Source organism: Macrosteles quadrilineatus, unplaced genomic scaffold (genome assembly GCF_028750875.1).
Source record: "Macrosteles quadrilineatus isolate MER2022 unplaced genomic scaffold, UCM_ALF_1.0 Scaffold_8__2_contigs__length_117827958, whole genome shotgun sequence".
NCBI classification, from domain to species: Eukaryota; Metazoa; Arthropoda; class Insecta; order Hemiptera; family Cicadellidae; genus Macrosteles; species Macrosteles quadrilineatus.
In genome coordinates this window covers 101204230-101220141 of record NW_026542601.1, presented here as the reverse complement: position 1 = coordinate 101220141, position 15912 = coordinate 101204230, and the positions used below count along the sequence as shown (strand labels likewise).

The following is a 15912-nucleotide window of genomic DNA, read 5'->3' as shown; positions in this document are numbered from 1 at the left end:
TTGTGTAGGCTGATATGAGAAAAAAATTACCAAATCTTCGAATAAAACATTGACATAGGCCTACACGATTTACCTTCATCTACCTTCACATATCTTTTGAATTATTATTGCCATTATAAATTTCAATTTTGAAGTTGCAAAAATACTAATTATTAAATTTAAATGAACATTTTTTTTTTATTTCACTCCAAATCATAAATCCTTCCATCTTCAGTTTCTTCACTCACAATAAATCATTAGCAAAACTAAGTCAGCTGTTATAAACTTTAGAAATATTGCTGTGCCTTATCAATACTGTTTTTTTTTTGAAATATTAAAGTGACTATATCTATAGGTAATATACAAAAATTTAAACAAATAATTTAGCATTAAAGACAGCAGACAAAACTAATATGATTATCAAAGCATCAAGGACTAAAAAATGTAATAGCAAATACAGTATATGTTTCATTGCATCTCCTGATTCTACTCTACAAAAATATCAACAAACAACTTAATATACAAACTCGTTCTTTTAATCAGTTCCATCGTCCATTGCCTTTACATTTTCACAATTACCATTAAGTAAACATAGTATCAGATATTTCATTGATTTTAGAAACAAAAGAACACTGTGTACTGATTAGTTTTATGATATTTTCCTTGGTTTTATTTAGTCAGTGGTTTGGCAAAACACAAATAAAAAATGTATCAAATAAAGTAAATGTGAACTGAAAGCTGTGATAAGATAAAATAAGAGTATTTTGTATTAGCATTTGATAATTAAATATAGTTACATATATACAACAGATTTTAGAAAACAAAAATCAACGTACAATTTAGTTATTGATGATATTCTTTAGATTAGTTTAAGCATAGGTTTAGCAAAACACAATAACTTAATTTACCTAAATATACATATAAAAAACAATGTGATGTGCAAGTTATGTTAAGTTAATCTAACACATGTTAAGCAGTTTCAATTTATTTAAAGTAGCCTCCAAATTCATACAAACCATCTATACATTGTAATTTTCATAATGTTTCCATGAAAACATATCAATAACATTATTTTCATAACTTAGACGCTTTGAGTGGGGCCTTGAGTTGATACAGCAACGGTTATAGAATCTCTTTTTCTATAATCATTGACATAGTTTTAGAATAAATAATCCACGATAAAAAGTTAGATTAAAATAAACCTACCTCATAGTTATGGAAAATATTATATTTAATTTCTTTGTATCAGCTGTCTAAAATTGTGAAATATGCAGTTTAGCAGTTCTTCTTGTTTACATTTAAATGTCAAAGCAAATGTAAACAAACATTGTTAGTGTTCTCATCACAGCCATGGAGACCAATCAATATTTACTTTAAAAATGTTCACCTCAGAATTTGTAAAGCCAAAGGGGCAAAGCCTACGGTCAGAATCGAAATGTGAATAATCCTATAATGGTCCTTGGTATGGTAGTAGTGATGGGCGATACGGACGCGTATCGCGATACAGCGATACGATACGTATCGGAAAAAAATATCGTATCGCCATATTGAATCGGGCGTCTGTATCGCGATACGCGAATCGTATCGTCAAAAATATCGAAAAACGATACGTATCGTATCGTTTTCCCCCTCCCCTACCTAACCTAGAAACGGCAAATTTATATAAGTACCTGGGGACCAAGCTTTGCTCGGGGAAAATCATTTGTTTACTCTGAAAACAGTCACAGTATTCCAGATTCATTAATCCATTTCCACACTCCACACTGCTCGCCTTTACTACTTCCTTCACAACTCCCTACGTCTTGGACCTGTTTCCCTATCCTTCCCATAGCATTTTAGGATTGCAGATACATTAATGTAATTGCCACAGACAGTTCCCACACTCTGCAATGCTAGTGCTAGATAGCAGCAGCAGCACGCTAGTGGAAATGGACTGGACTGGGATGGGACTGGTACATTATCAATATCAAGTAAAAACCAAAAATACTACTGAGCTAAAATTATAACTGGAGGTAGCACTGCCATGGCAGAAGTCTGTCAAAAGCGTGTCACTGATTTTGTTAGGTTGGTATAGCAGTGAGGTTTCTTATCCAATAACATGGCTTCTACAACTAGGTTAGTATAGCAGTGAGTTTTCTTATCCAATAACATGGCTTCTTATAACCTCACGCAAACATGGCGGCTGGCGACACGCATCTTTGACATTCAGTGCTACCTCCAGTTAGAATTATAGCTCAGTGAAAAATACAGACGTCAAAAACTCCTATTTCAAACTACACATCCACAGATTACAGATTTTGCAGTTTGCTCGGCCTGCGCAAAAAAGCTTAAAAATATCGTTTTGACATGAATCGTATCGCTCTATGTGCCGATATAAATACAAATATCGTTTTAGGCGATACGATACGTATCGTTTTTCAAATATCGTATCGAAATATCGTATCGTCCCTCGCGTATCGCGATATTCCGATACGATACGATACGTATCGCACATCACTATATGGTAGCTATATTTTTGTATAATTTAAGCCCAGTTGGTTCAGTAGTTTTTGCACCTATTAGTAATACACATACAGACACCATTAGATTTTTATATAATAGTATAGATAATCCATGATAAAAAGTTAGATTAAAATAAACCTACCTCATAGTTATGGAAAATATTATATTTAATTTCTTTGTATCAGCTGTCTAAAATTGTGAAATATGCAGTTTAGCAGTTCTTCTTCTTTACATTTAAATGTCAAAGCAAATGTAAACAAACATTGTTAGTGTTCTCATCACAGCCATGGAGACCAATCAATATTTACTTTAAAAATGTTCACCTCAGAATTTGTAAAGCCAAAGGGGCAAAGCCTACGGTCAGAATCGAAATGTGAATAATCCTATAATGGTCCTTGGTATGGTAGCTATATTTTTGTATAATTTAAGCCCAGTTGGTTCAGTAGTTTTTGCACCTATTAGTAATACACATACAGACACCATTAGATTTTTATATAATAGTATAGATAGATAATTAGTTTATCTACAAATCTTTTACCAAAAGTTTTCTTAAAAAACTATATCCAAAGAGATATAACATTTTTACTTTTTTTGATAATGTTTACGCTTAGTACACAATTTTGTTTTACCCTTTATATATTTTTTCCAAATAAAATACGCAAAATTTGTCTGAAACAAAATGGTAGTATGTTTCTTAAGGTTTATAAATATATATCTGGTTAGTCATCTGAAAAAACTGATGTAGTGTGGAGCATCCGCAAAGACAGCGCGTGCAGGCTTCTTCAAAGCATCCGCGCAGCGCCGCCCGTCGATGCATAATAAAAACCGGCACTGCTAAGTTCTGTTTCATACAAATCCTAAGACTTCCTAATTTGTAGCCTACTTTACTACCAAAACAATCTGTTTCCAAGCTAAACCGTGACTAAATGAAGCATCTCGCGGCTCGCGGTCAGTTAAAAGTTTTCGTTGACCCACTAATTTTTGATACAAACTGCTTCCTATCATTGATATGTCTCTATCTTCACGCTTCCCGCTAGCAAGGGTTAGCTTTCTGCTCTGCCATGAGTTGTAAGCCTGTGTTAAAATAATATCAGAAACGACGTATAAAACCGTCGGTAATATTTATAAGCCATTTTTAATCATGGTAAGGAATACAAATTAAAACCGGTCAATGTTAAATAAAACTAACTTTTTTATTAGGCCTATAAAGAGGAGATTTTAAAACACTTAATAAGCGCCTTCATCTTTATTAGCGATGTTAAACGTTTGCATAATGTCTACCACAAATCAAGAAAGAACTATTATGCTGAATCATTTTTAAGATAACATGAAACAATCGAACATTAGAGAACAGAACTTCACCAAGACTCACAGTATAGAGTCTCTAAAAATGATTGATCTCGACCACGTATTAGTGCCGTAAAGCAGATTCGTAATACATTGTTGTCAATTTTTACGAAAAAAAGCCCAATTTGATTGACACATCTACACAATATGTTAAGAAAGGAAATTCGAATAATCTGCCTGTACGTATCTCGTAAATAGTCTAGCCTGCATGTATGGGGCCACAAATATAGTTTTTCACTTACTTATTTATAACTTTTGGATATATGCCTTATTACATTAATTAATTGGAAAGTAAATAAAAGAAACTACGTCTAATAGCATAACACTTAAAACATAAATTTACACTTATAATGTTACTCATAATACTCTAAATATACATAAAAGATGGTAAGTGGTGGTAGATTTTGATCCGACACTCCAATCATCCTCGCACCCATAGGCGAATTGGGTCATCTCATCATTGGGTTCAGTATGTTTCTTACCCAGCTTTATGTAATGTAATATATGTATCCATGTATATTATTGTCAATAGGTGTAGCCGTTGACAGAAATAATTAACCTAATTATGATTTCAAATGAGAAACTTAGTTAAAACTAACAACAAATTTAAGAAATGTACAAATGATTAGGATTTATCTAATTAGTATTTTTATGTAGTTTACAGATCTTTACTGACCTCGAGGCGCAGTTAGTATAAATAAATCTTGTGGAACAAAGCGAGTCCCATTGGTGGTAGGTAATGAAAAGCACATTGTAACGTAAGGAAGAGCAAAGAGTATGTTTACAGTGATTTTTAAAGTGTTTATTAGGCCTAGTGTTCTATACCTCAACCTATCAAACTTCCGTTGGTCAAAGATGAAGAAATCAAGTATTACAAGTATTGCAATTATAACAAGTAAGTAGGTAGAGATGAATTTACCTGAACCAAAACTGGTTATAAAAATGTAAATTATTGGGTTCCTTCTAAATAATAATTGTTTTGCTGTTCACGGTTAAGCTTGGATACAGATTGTTTTGGTAGTAAAGTAGGCTAAAAATTAGGAAGTCTTAGGATTTGTATGAAACAGAACTTAGCAGTGCCGGTCCTTATTATGCATCGACGGGCGGCGCTGCGCGGATGCTTTGAAGAAGCCTGCACGCGCTGTCTTTGCGGATGCTCCACACTACATCAGTTTTGTCAGATGACCAACCAGATATATATTTATAAACCTTAAGAAACATACTACCATTTTGTTTCAGACACATTTTGCGTATTTTATTTGGAAAAAATATATAGAGGGTAAAACAAAATTGTGTACTCTAAAACATACGCGTAAACATTATCAAAAAGAGTAAAAATGTTATATCTCTTTGGATATAGTTTTATAAGAAAGTCTTTAGTAAAAAGGCTGTAGATAAACTAATTATAAATAATACAAATCAAATTACACCGATGGCATGCGTAGAATTTGAATTATATCCAGTAAAGTGAACGAATGTAGTTTCCAGGTTTGGAGGAGGTTGGTGGTTGGGGGGTTGAGGGGGGGGGGGAGAATCGGGAACTTTTTTAAAATACACGTCTTAAGTAGTTCCATCACATATAAAAAACTCAGCTTTCCACTATTTATAGCTACGAAAAAAGGCAGTTTGTGCGTTTATTGGCTGGGCTAGATGCGATGACGCAGCGCAAAGGTGTTCAGCTAGCCCGCACGCGCTCTCTTTGCCGACGCCCAGCTCTTCACCCGGTCGCCTAGATGACTAACCAATAATATAATTGTAAACCTTGAAAAACGTACTAAAACTTTTGTCTGAACCAAATTTGCGTTTTATTTCTATTTAAAAGTATACATAGAGAAAAACAAAATTTTGCACTCTGAAACAGAGCTTTTGACGAAGTTTAAATTTTATATCTCCCTAAGTATTGGTTTTAGAAAAATGTTATAAATACAAAAGTTGTAGGAAAACTAATCATAAATAAAACAACACAAATTGCAGCTCGATATCTTACATAGCATTCGAATTATGATCAATTAAGTAAAACACTGCAATTTCTGTGTTTGGAGGGTGGTGGGGGGGAAAGCTCAAGGGCTAGAAGTGGGGACTTTTGGGAAAATACACCTCTCATGTGGTTCTATCAAATATAAAAAATCCAGCTTTCCACCATTTAGTTGCGAAAAAGGGGGTTTTATTGCATTCATTGACTGGGCTAAAAGTGGATTTTTGTTTGTCTGCTCTGGGGTCGGGGCGATGTTCTTTGTGCCGTTGGGTGAAGGTCCTGCCAGTTTGACCAATATAAAAATCAGGATAATCCATGCATTTTAGTTTGTAGACCCCAGATTTTTCAAGCTTATTTTCATCGGTAACTTTATTTGACAGAGATTTTATAGTCTTATTTGTGGTCCTGAAGTTTAATTGAAGCCCACGATTCTTTAAAACTTTGTTGAGCCCATTGTGAGCTATGTGGCTGTATTCTATACAAATGTATTTCTTCTCGGGTTCATCTGATACGGGTTCATTTGGTTTGTTCTTTAATTTCGTTACTATTTTATCTATGATGCTTGGTTTGTATCCATTGGAGGTAGCAATATGTTTAATTAGGTTCAGTTCTTTGTTGTAGTCGTCAGGTGAAAGCGGAAATATGTACAGTATAGGCGAAACATGTAGTGGGTTTGACCATTCATTTATTAACTGTGGACGTGAAGGTATGTAGGTACCTTAAATTATAGTCACACTTTCTCTCATTAGCTTGTCAAAAATCCATATATAACGAGGAATTAACATTACTTTACAGGATGGCAAATATCTAGTGGTAAAAAAGGTGTTATAATAATAGCTTGATCAATTCCAACCAATCACCAAGCCCAATCAAACACCATAATTTTGATGGCAATTAACTTTTATTGCAACCATTCATTTTTCTATCATAACTTCTGAAGGTTCAGACAACTTTAAGTTGAAATTTAGGTCCCCAGGAAGTGGGTATACAAAACGAGCAAGAGTCTACCATACTATGTTAAGTTATTATGTATGTTTAATACATCTTAAACTAGTTGCAAACACAAGTTTCTAAGCTACTACAGTTGTAGTGGACAATGTTACAACACTTTTTTATGTAGGTGTGGGACATGTACGGCAGACAGATGTACTGCAGCCTACTTCATGAGTTCCCTATCACATCTTTGTCCTGGGCTCCAGCTGGGGATATGTTTGCTGCTGCAGGGTTCAACACTCTCAGACTTTGTGATAAAGCAGGGGTACGTATGATCTGGGGTACATGTGTCCTGGAGTACATATTTTCTGTGGTATATATGTTCTGGGATTCATATGGTTTCTGAAGAACGTATAATCTGGGGTACATATGTTCTAGGGTACATATGTTCTAAGGTACATATGTTATAGGGTACATATGTTCTGGTGTACATATGTTCTGGGGCACATTATGTTCTGGATTAATTATGTTCTGGAGTACCAACATTTTTATGTATATATTCTGCAATTATAAAACACACCATTAAATTTGACTGAAATAAAAATATATACAGTAAGTGCAAGAAAAAAATCTATACCTCTAAAGCAACAAGAATGGAAGATGCTTAAGAAGATTGCAGTTGCTTGATTATCAAAATTATAATGATTCAATTTAATATATGATTCAGTTGGCTAGGTTTCTTTTTCTTAGCGGGTTATCATCGGAGCTGTATCAACTAAAAAGTACAACTGAATTCATAGGTTAACTTTGACTCATAACATGCTATAATTTCCTAATTTGGTTTAATTTTTAGCTTTGGCTACAAACACTTAATTAAGAAACAAATGGTATTTCCCATGAGCATGAGTATGGGATACAAAATTTGATTATGATCGTATGTGTTTATAAATTGTATTTCTCATTCAGTTAAATTAATTATATTGCATGTGTATTGTCGGTGTGTAAGATTGATTGATTATCTGCATGTTCAGTGGTCGCAGTCGCTGGAGAAGCCTGCTACAGGCAGTATCTACGCGCTGGCGTGGTCCAGTGACGGCACACAGCTAGCAGCAGCCTGCGCCAACCACCAGCTGATGGTGGCTCATGTCATCGACAGGTAAAATATTGCTTACCTTAGAAGAGTAGTATTGTAAAAAATTGTTTCTTGATCAGCATTGAACAAGTTGGTGCTATTATACAAATATATCCGCCAATACTTTTACCATAATCATTACCCTATCAATTTAAATGGGGACGCCACCTATGTGTGTATTACAATCTAAATATGAGTGAAGGTTGAGTGTAGGTAGAATAGAGTGAGATGATCTGAGTAGCTTTGTTACTGACTAAGATCAGCTGTTTCATTAGTCAGGATCATTTACAGTATTTAAATTCCAATGATCGGACTGGGCCCAGTTTCGAACCTTCAAAAAGTCCCTGACTTTTTCAGGATCGATCTAGCAACAACACCCCTCGACATATGTACATTTATCTAAAAACACTCAAAAGTCAACAAACTCACATAAGACATTATTATGGTGATAATTTTCAACTTGTCACATCGGTTATCGTCAAGCTGAATTGGAGACTGCTCAGTCTCTAATTACTGTTAGTCTTTTATTGTATAGTTTATTACTATTCTAGATATATACCAAGACAGTTCTCGAATTGTTATTTTTTTACAGACGGCTGGAGTGGCAACATCTAGAGGCTGTACAGGGCAGTCGCAAGAGTGTCACTGTGCGAGACGTCTCCACCGAGGCCAAAGATAAACTAGAGTTTCCAGAGAGAGTCATCCAACTGTCACTGGGCTATAGACATTTGGTACATACATCGTAACATCTTGTAGTGCAATTTGATTAGATTGTTTTGTGGGCTAAAGGTTTTTTTCCAAGACTTTTAAAGAATAGCATACCAAAAACAAAAACATATCTAAATATTAATTTGATAGTGTCAAATAAAAAATGTATAACCTATAGTCCCTTTTTCATATTTCAAATATTTTTTTATTTAAACTAATATATATTGTTGTTTGACATTTTTTAAGAAATGTAGTAAAACCTACCCATATATACGCTTGGAAGTAGAATGAAACCGGTAGGCCATGAAACACACATAAATCACGCAAAATTTCAACCCATGGGGGCGTTTTTAACTGTAGTCAGAGAGTTTAGAGAATGGTTGCTGTCATTGCTAAATATATTTTGCTGTCATGAGGGAAAATAAAGATAGTTTATACAAACTTTATTTTTAGGTGGTGGTAACATCAACACAGTGCTACATTTACAAAGTCACAAATTTCAACACGCCAATCATTATAGATCTTCGGGAAGGGGCAGTCACTATGGTTCTTCTAGCTGATAGGTAAGTGACTGCTTAAGCTTTTTTCTCTACTTTAAAGCGGAAACTTTTGTATGTTTGATGCATTTGAAAAATAAATAATTATTTTTCAGACATTTCCTACTCGTAGAGAAGACGTCCATGAGCCTTTACAGCTACGAGGGAAGACTGTTGGCGTCTCCCAAGTGGCCCGGTCTTCAGACAAGTAATCTCAACAGATGTCATGTGTCTCTGTCTCCCGACACCATCGCTCTTAGAGACCAGGCGGACGAGAAATGTGAGAACACTACAAGATTAATTTGTTATCATTCCTGGGCAAGCCTGAGTTTAGGAAGAATAGCGCCCCAGGCTGCAAACAGCTCTTGCACCCACCCCTTACTGAGGGGGATTCTGTTGGCTCTTCTCAGAATATTTTTCAAATTGAAATTAGCTGAATTTGGGTTCTAACGCTATTTGAAAATTAATTACTTATTGAAATTTGGGGTTTTGCATATGGCTTTAGCAAATTAATTAACAAAGAATATTGTTTGTAAACAAAATGTTTTGACGATTTGGTGCCTCTAAAAATTTGGCGCTTTAGGACTTATTCCAGAAAATGCAAAGTAGGGCCTGCTTTTGGGTTCGCATTGGTTTTAAATGAAAATTTCAATTTTGTAAATTCATGTAGAAAGTTAAAATATTCTCACAACAGTAATTCGATTTATGTACTTAAAACTCATCGGATTTTTTTTTACCGAATTTCCCTATAGGGAAGTAGCTATTACCATAGGTCTCATGGTAAGACCTAAGCCCGGGACCGATTTACTTTTTCATTTTGATGTCCCCAGAGGCCAAAAACACCATTCGTTCAAATTTTTATATATCTATATATAGATATATATATATATATAGATATATATATATATATATATATATATATATATATATATATATACAGGGTGTCCATAAAAAACGTTTCAGGACTTTGGGAAATGAATCCCCATACTAAAAGGAAGAAAAAAGTTTATGGGAAGGTATGTCCGAAAATGCATATTAACCCAGATATCCGCCATTTTGTTTTTTATACAAAAATATTTTTATCTGTGAAGTTTTTTATTCGACGATTATGAAATTTGGTATACATGTTAATATACACAAGACCTATAATAGAAAAAATAATAAAGTTGTTCCGATTGTAAATTTCAAAATGGCGGCCGTTTGAATTTTTCTAACTTAAATAACTCAAAAACGGCTAATTTTATGAAGAAACGTCAAGAATACTTTTTTTTAGCATTTTTAATTTCCTATCAAACGATACCAAGATCAAAAAGATTGGACAAAAGATAACTGAAATATAACGTTTTTTTGTGTAAAAATAAGGCAAAAATTAAGGGTTCCTCTACTAACTTTGCCTTATTTTAACACAAAAAACGTTATATTTCAGTTATCTTTTGTCCGATCTTTTTGATCTTGGTATCGTTTGATAGGAAATTAAAAATGCTAAAAAAAGTATTCTTGACATTTTTTCATAGAATTAGCCGTTTTTGAGTTATTTAAGTTAGAAAAATTCAAACGGCCGCCATTTTGAAATTTACAATTTGGGGAACTTTATTATTTTTTCTATTATAGGTCTTGTGTATATTAACATGTATACCAAATTTCATAATCGTCGAATAAAAAACTTCACAGATAAAAATATTTTTGTATAAAAAACAAAATGGCGGATATCTGGGTTAATATGCATTTTCGGACATACCTTCCCATAAACTTTTTTCTTCCTTTTAGTATGGGGATTCATTTCCCAAAGTCCTGAAACGTTTTTTATGGACACCCTGTATATATGTGTCCATCCGCACGATAACTCAAGTAATTTTTGTCCGATTTTGATAAAATTTGGTTTGAAGGTGTAAGGCGGGATAAACTTGAATGAGTTCGCGAACCAGCATGATCGGACTATGGGAACGGGGGTTTATGGGGTAAAAATAGGGTTTTCCCATTTTTTACCCTAAAAACACAAAAATTTCACAATTTCTTTTGAAACCATTTTGTAGAGCTTAAAAAAACAAATAATTTAGTATATTGAAGCGTTATTATGCGCCTAATTGTTATGGAGAAAATTAAAAAAAATTGTAATTTTAAAATTCCCATGTTATTCTTATGGAGAATAAGTCAACTGTTGTAGTTTGCTTGTTTATGAACATATTTTGATCGATTTTGGAAAATATTTTTATTTCTTACTAAACTATTATCATTTTATTAAAAAAATCTTTTTTACCCTCCCTGTTGCAGCAAACCTAAGTACTCGTTAAACTAATTCTATTTAAATAGGAAATAAATGTGCTATTTTTATTTTTATGGAGGCATTTTAGTGTAAATCCAATCAGGTTAATGGAAATTCGCTTAGTCTGCAGGTTTGCTGCGGCGGGAGTATTTTTAAATAACCTGGACAATCTAAGAGTGAATTACAATAGAATCATGGTCTTCTGGTGCTGACCCAAATAAACTCGACAGAACACTATTCTTCACCAATGTTTTGGGCTCAATGTTGAGTGTGTACATCAGGATAACTGGACTATACCCCACATATGACAAATCAAATCAATGAAGAATAGTTTTTTGTTGAGTTTGTTATGGTTGTTGCCAGAAGCTCCGTGGAGGACTATCCAGGAAGAGTGAATTATAATGTTTGTTACAGTGGTACACCTAGTTCAGGTGGGAGGTGAAGGTGGTCCTCCACTGTCCCACTCCACAGGTGTGGCTGAGGTGGCACTCAACCAGGCAGGTGCTGCGACCGATCGTCTGTTGGCTCTTGTAGACAAAAATAGAGATCTTTACTTGGCAGCTGCCACAACACTGCAGCGTGGACTTAGTGTGACGAGACGAATAGAAAAGCTTGGTGAGTTATAGTTTTTAAAAGTCAATTTATAGCAATGCAATTATAAACACGTCATCATACTTCATGTTCCATAGAGTTGGCCACAATATTGAGCTCTGTGTCACAAAACATCAGGGAGCCTTATCCTGTCTCCAGCAGCATCTTCCTATTTTTGAAATACTGATGCATCATGCGGTGTAGGTATACTTTAAGTGCTTTTGACTTACTATCAAGAATTTTCCGCCAGGAAGCACTGGTAAAAGCATGGCAAATGTTAAAGGTACTTACCTCATTACTATTTAACTTTATTACACCACATAGGCTTCAGTGTTCTGGACATCCTTGTTGAAAAGTCATTAGCCTCACCTTGTAATCAGGTTGCCTGTTGCAGGGCCGGACTTAGGACTTCAGGGGCCCCGGGCAAATTTTCCAATGGGGCCCTAGGATTTTAGTGTGGGGGGTCCTCTGGGGGATTGGGGGGTATGGAATACCCCAAAAAGCCAAAGGGGGGTCCGGGAAAAATTTCTAAATTTAGGCTTCAAATAGAGCAATTTAAGGCCAAATAAGCAATAAGTTCTATATCAAAAATCGTTACTATTTTAACATATTTTTATATACAGCATCTTTTAATTTTATACACAAAAAATAAAAATGTTTGAAACCTAATCTCTTGCATTCACTATTTAAACTAACTCTGACCAAATGTTTCCATTGCTTTGTAGTACCAGTGACGGCATATTTGGTATGGTAGCATGGTAGGTTACCATAATATATTTGGATTAGAAGCATTGATATATTTTCGTTTATTACGTATTTAAATTATCGATTATTGCCGTCGATTTGAATGATTTTTCAATATTACTACAATATAGGTGTGATTATTTTATTTTCATAATGGTTTTGGTACCTATGGTATTCTCGTTTTTATAATATGTTAAAGTCCTAGCATGAAAAGTACCATTGAGGACTTTCAAGTTTGAGTTTTTTATTGACAAGCAAAATCTTGCGATGTCTAATAAACACTCGCAAGCTAACTATTTATTTGAGTAACTGAAAGATGTTTAAATGGATCCAATATCGATTAATACAACACAAACATAGCATTAAATACAACATTACCTACTCACTTCAGCTTTGTTTTTGTACTGTTAGTTTGCAGAATTACAATAAAATAACTCAAAGACAATTTCAACCAACTTGACGTGACCACTAGTCTCAAAGGACAAACTATGGGAGTAAAGTGATTTAATTGTTTTGGATAGGCGATAAGGCATTTTATGTGTGTGTATGTGCGTGCGTGAGACAGACAGGACTAGACAGGATCCCTTATCAGCTCATTATCATTGATTGTTGCAGCTGCTTCTGCTTATCGCTTGTTTACGATTTCAGTCGACAACACTCGCCCACTCCCAATAAATGTAATTTTTGTTAACATCAGACGACTCTAGTTGTTTTAAAGTGTCTATATAGATTTAAAAAATCTTACTGGCGCTGTATGATTTTGACTCCAAAGACTAAATTAATGGAGATCAACATTTCGACGCATAACTTAATTAATTACTATTTTACAAAACCTTTTAATTTAACGGATAATATACTTCTACCCCAAATCCTGATTGGTATATACTTAGAGGTAAAAGAAGAGAATAACATTTAATAAAACATAAACGGAGCAATGTTATTATTTTTAAAAGTAGCCTATTTTAACTCCAGTGAATCTCCATTTAACACAACACAATTTTACAAGTTACGTTCTACGTTGGGACAAGAGTTTTCATATTTATTGTATTTTTGCCCCAAGCGCGGGGCCCCCTTCAACTCATTCGCCGCGGCCGTACGTTCGGGCGAGCGGCTTCATTTGAAACTGACACTGGTCCATCACAGCCTAGCACATATGCTCGTGTAAACCAGGCCTAAGCGTGGGGCCCAGTGCAACTCTGAGGAAAAGTCCCTTAGGGTCAAGAATTTCGTCCCTAGTAATGTCTTAAAATTTACCTAACAATAACCTTAAATATAGGATGACGAAAATAAAAATAAAGCTGTTACAAAAGAAGGCCATTTGGTAAGTGTCTGATCAATTTTCGAAGTTATTAATAAAAACTACTGTGCAAGGGGGCCCCTGTCGGGGCCCCCCTTGGCCCGGGGGCCCCGGGCGATCGCCCCCTCCGCCCATAGGTAAGTCCGGCCCTGGCCTGTTGGATCCTGAGACTAAGTTAGAAGCATTTTGATAGTTCAAAGCTCAGTCATTGGTTTATTAACAAAATACGCCTGGCAAGAGAACCAAATAAGACCAAAGAAAATTAAGCTCACAGAAAATTCATTACTGAAACACAAAAAAGTATTTGTAAATCCAATGTTTTACTTATTGCCATGGCCAATTGCACCTCAGTCGGTTCTTGGCTTCAGCAACACAGCGCCATCCGTCTCTGTTGTCAGAATGTTCTTGTTGAATTCCCAAAAATCCAAATCTCATGTCTTGCTGGACCTGATCCCACCATCTAGTTCTTGGTCTTCACCTGGGTCTTCTTTCTTCTACCGCTCCCTTATACATAAACAGCAAAATTTAGTAAACATTCAGTTAAAATAAATTAGTGGTTTATTGCTACATTTCATGAAATGTTTCATGGATTGCTGTCACACTGATGTTGCAGGTGTAATGGTACAATCGGTGTGTTGGAACAGTCGTCTCAACATTCTGTCTGGCATGCAAGACACATCTCTCACAGTCTGGTACTACCCCAACGTGTTGTTTATTGACCCTAGACTGACTCGTAGAACTATCGTCATCAAAGATGCAAGGTACATGTGGTGATAACATTGGGTACTCTGTATTTTTAGTTACAAAATTCAAGTTAGTTTGCATTAGTTGAAGGAGAAATTTGAACATCCAAGGTTTTACAGTTGCAGAGTTGACTTTCTGAAACAACCTTTGAAACTAAGTACAGTAGACTCCCTCTTATACGGGCACCTTTTAACTGGACATCAGTTTAACCGGACTACACTCAGCGGAAATGACATCTCTTTAACCGGACAATTTTTATCAGCACATTGGTTTAACCGGACTAGATCGGCAGGCAGTGGGCAGTACTGAAACGACTGTTCTTGTGGGAACGAATTGAGACCAGTGATCATGTGTCTAAATACAATGCTCTCTTAAATTTAAGTCGAATATCACAGTAAACAGTCCGTTTTAACGTGGGACGTCGGTTTAACCGGAAAACCCGTTATCTGGAATGGCCTCGGTCCCGAGGAGTCCGGATAAGAGGGAGTCTACTGTACACATTTATGCTCGACTTACTTATTGGGGATTACTTATCAATTACAGTGTTTACTGTAGTTTTTTACACATAAAAACACATAGAAAAGTGAACGAACTCAATGTGAATATGTGTTGTGTTGTAATTTTGTAAGATGGATACAACAGTTTAATGTCCTTTTAACAAATACTATTCAAACTAAAATAAAGTCAAATCCATTGTAAGTTTGCTTTGAAGCATCAACACCACTCCCAGCCGCTTCTTAAATGGTTTGTTTCTGTATGTTTTATAAAATAATTTAAAGAATATTTGTGCACAGAGGAGAAAGAAGTGCAGAAATACAACAATAAAAAAAGCCTACACATGAAAAGTTAATTGCTTGTTGAACCTACTTGTTCAACTATATTCTTCATTTGGATAATGAGGTTAGAAATTGTGCCTAGCTGTTCTTGATCATTGGATTTTTAATGAATAATCCTGGATAAAACAAGAGCTTAACCAATAACGAAGTTACATTAGGCATTTTACTCCACTTTACTCACCCTTCATTTCAATTTGAAATTATATTTGCCCAATCACATTCGAATCTTAATTGTAAAATAAAAATGAAGAGAGCTCAATTATAGTGGGTGTGTAGAGGTTAGTTGGGGAAGCTGGCAGGCTGTATTTAGAATCTATGAAGCCTC

The 15912-nt window shown here is 35.0% G+C and overlaps 1 protein-coding gene across 2 annotated transcripts in view; it reads left to right on the top strand.

Annotated features, from left to right (window-relative positions):
* Window positions 1-15912, top strand: part of LOC129000908 (intraflagellar transport protein 80 homolog) — a 41924-nt gene that overhangs the window by 20719 nt on the left and 5293 nt on the right. For both annotated transcript variants that reach the window (XM_054427987.1, XM_054427988.1), the window contains 7 exons: window positions 6924-7061; window positions 7768-7892; window positions 8461-8599; window positions 9030-9139; window positions 9229-9392; window positions 11790-11990; window positions 14621-14768. In XM_054427987.1, coding sequence (XP_054283962.1) covers window positions 6924-7061; window positions 7768-7892; window positions 8461-8599; window positions 9030-9139; window positions 9229-9392; window positions 11790-11990; window positions 14621-14768 — 1025 coding nt within the window. The remainder of the gene's footprint in view (window positions 1-6923; window positions 7062-7767; window positions 7893-8460; window positions 8600-9029; window positions 9140-9228; window positions 9393-11789; window positions 11991-14620; window positions 14769-15912) is intronic.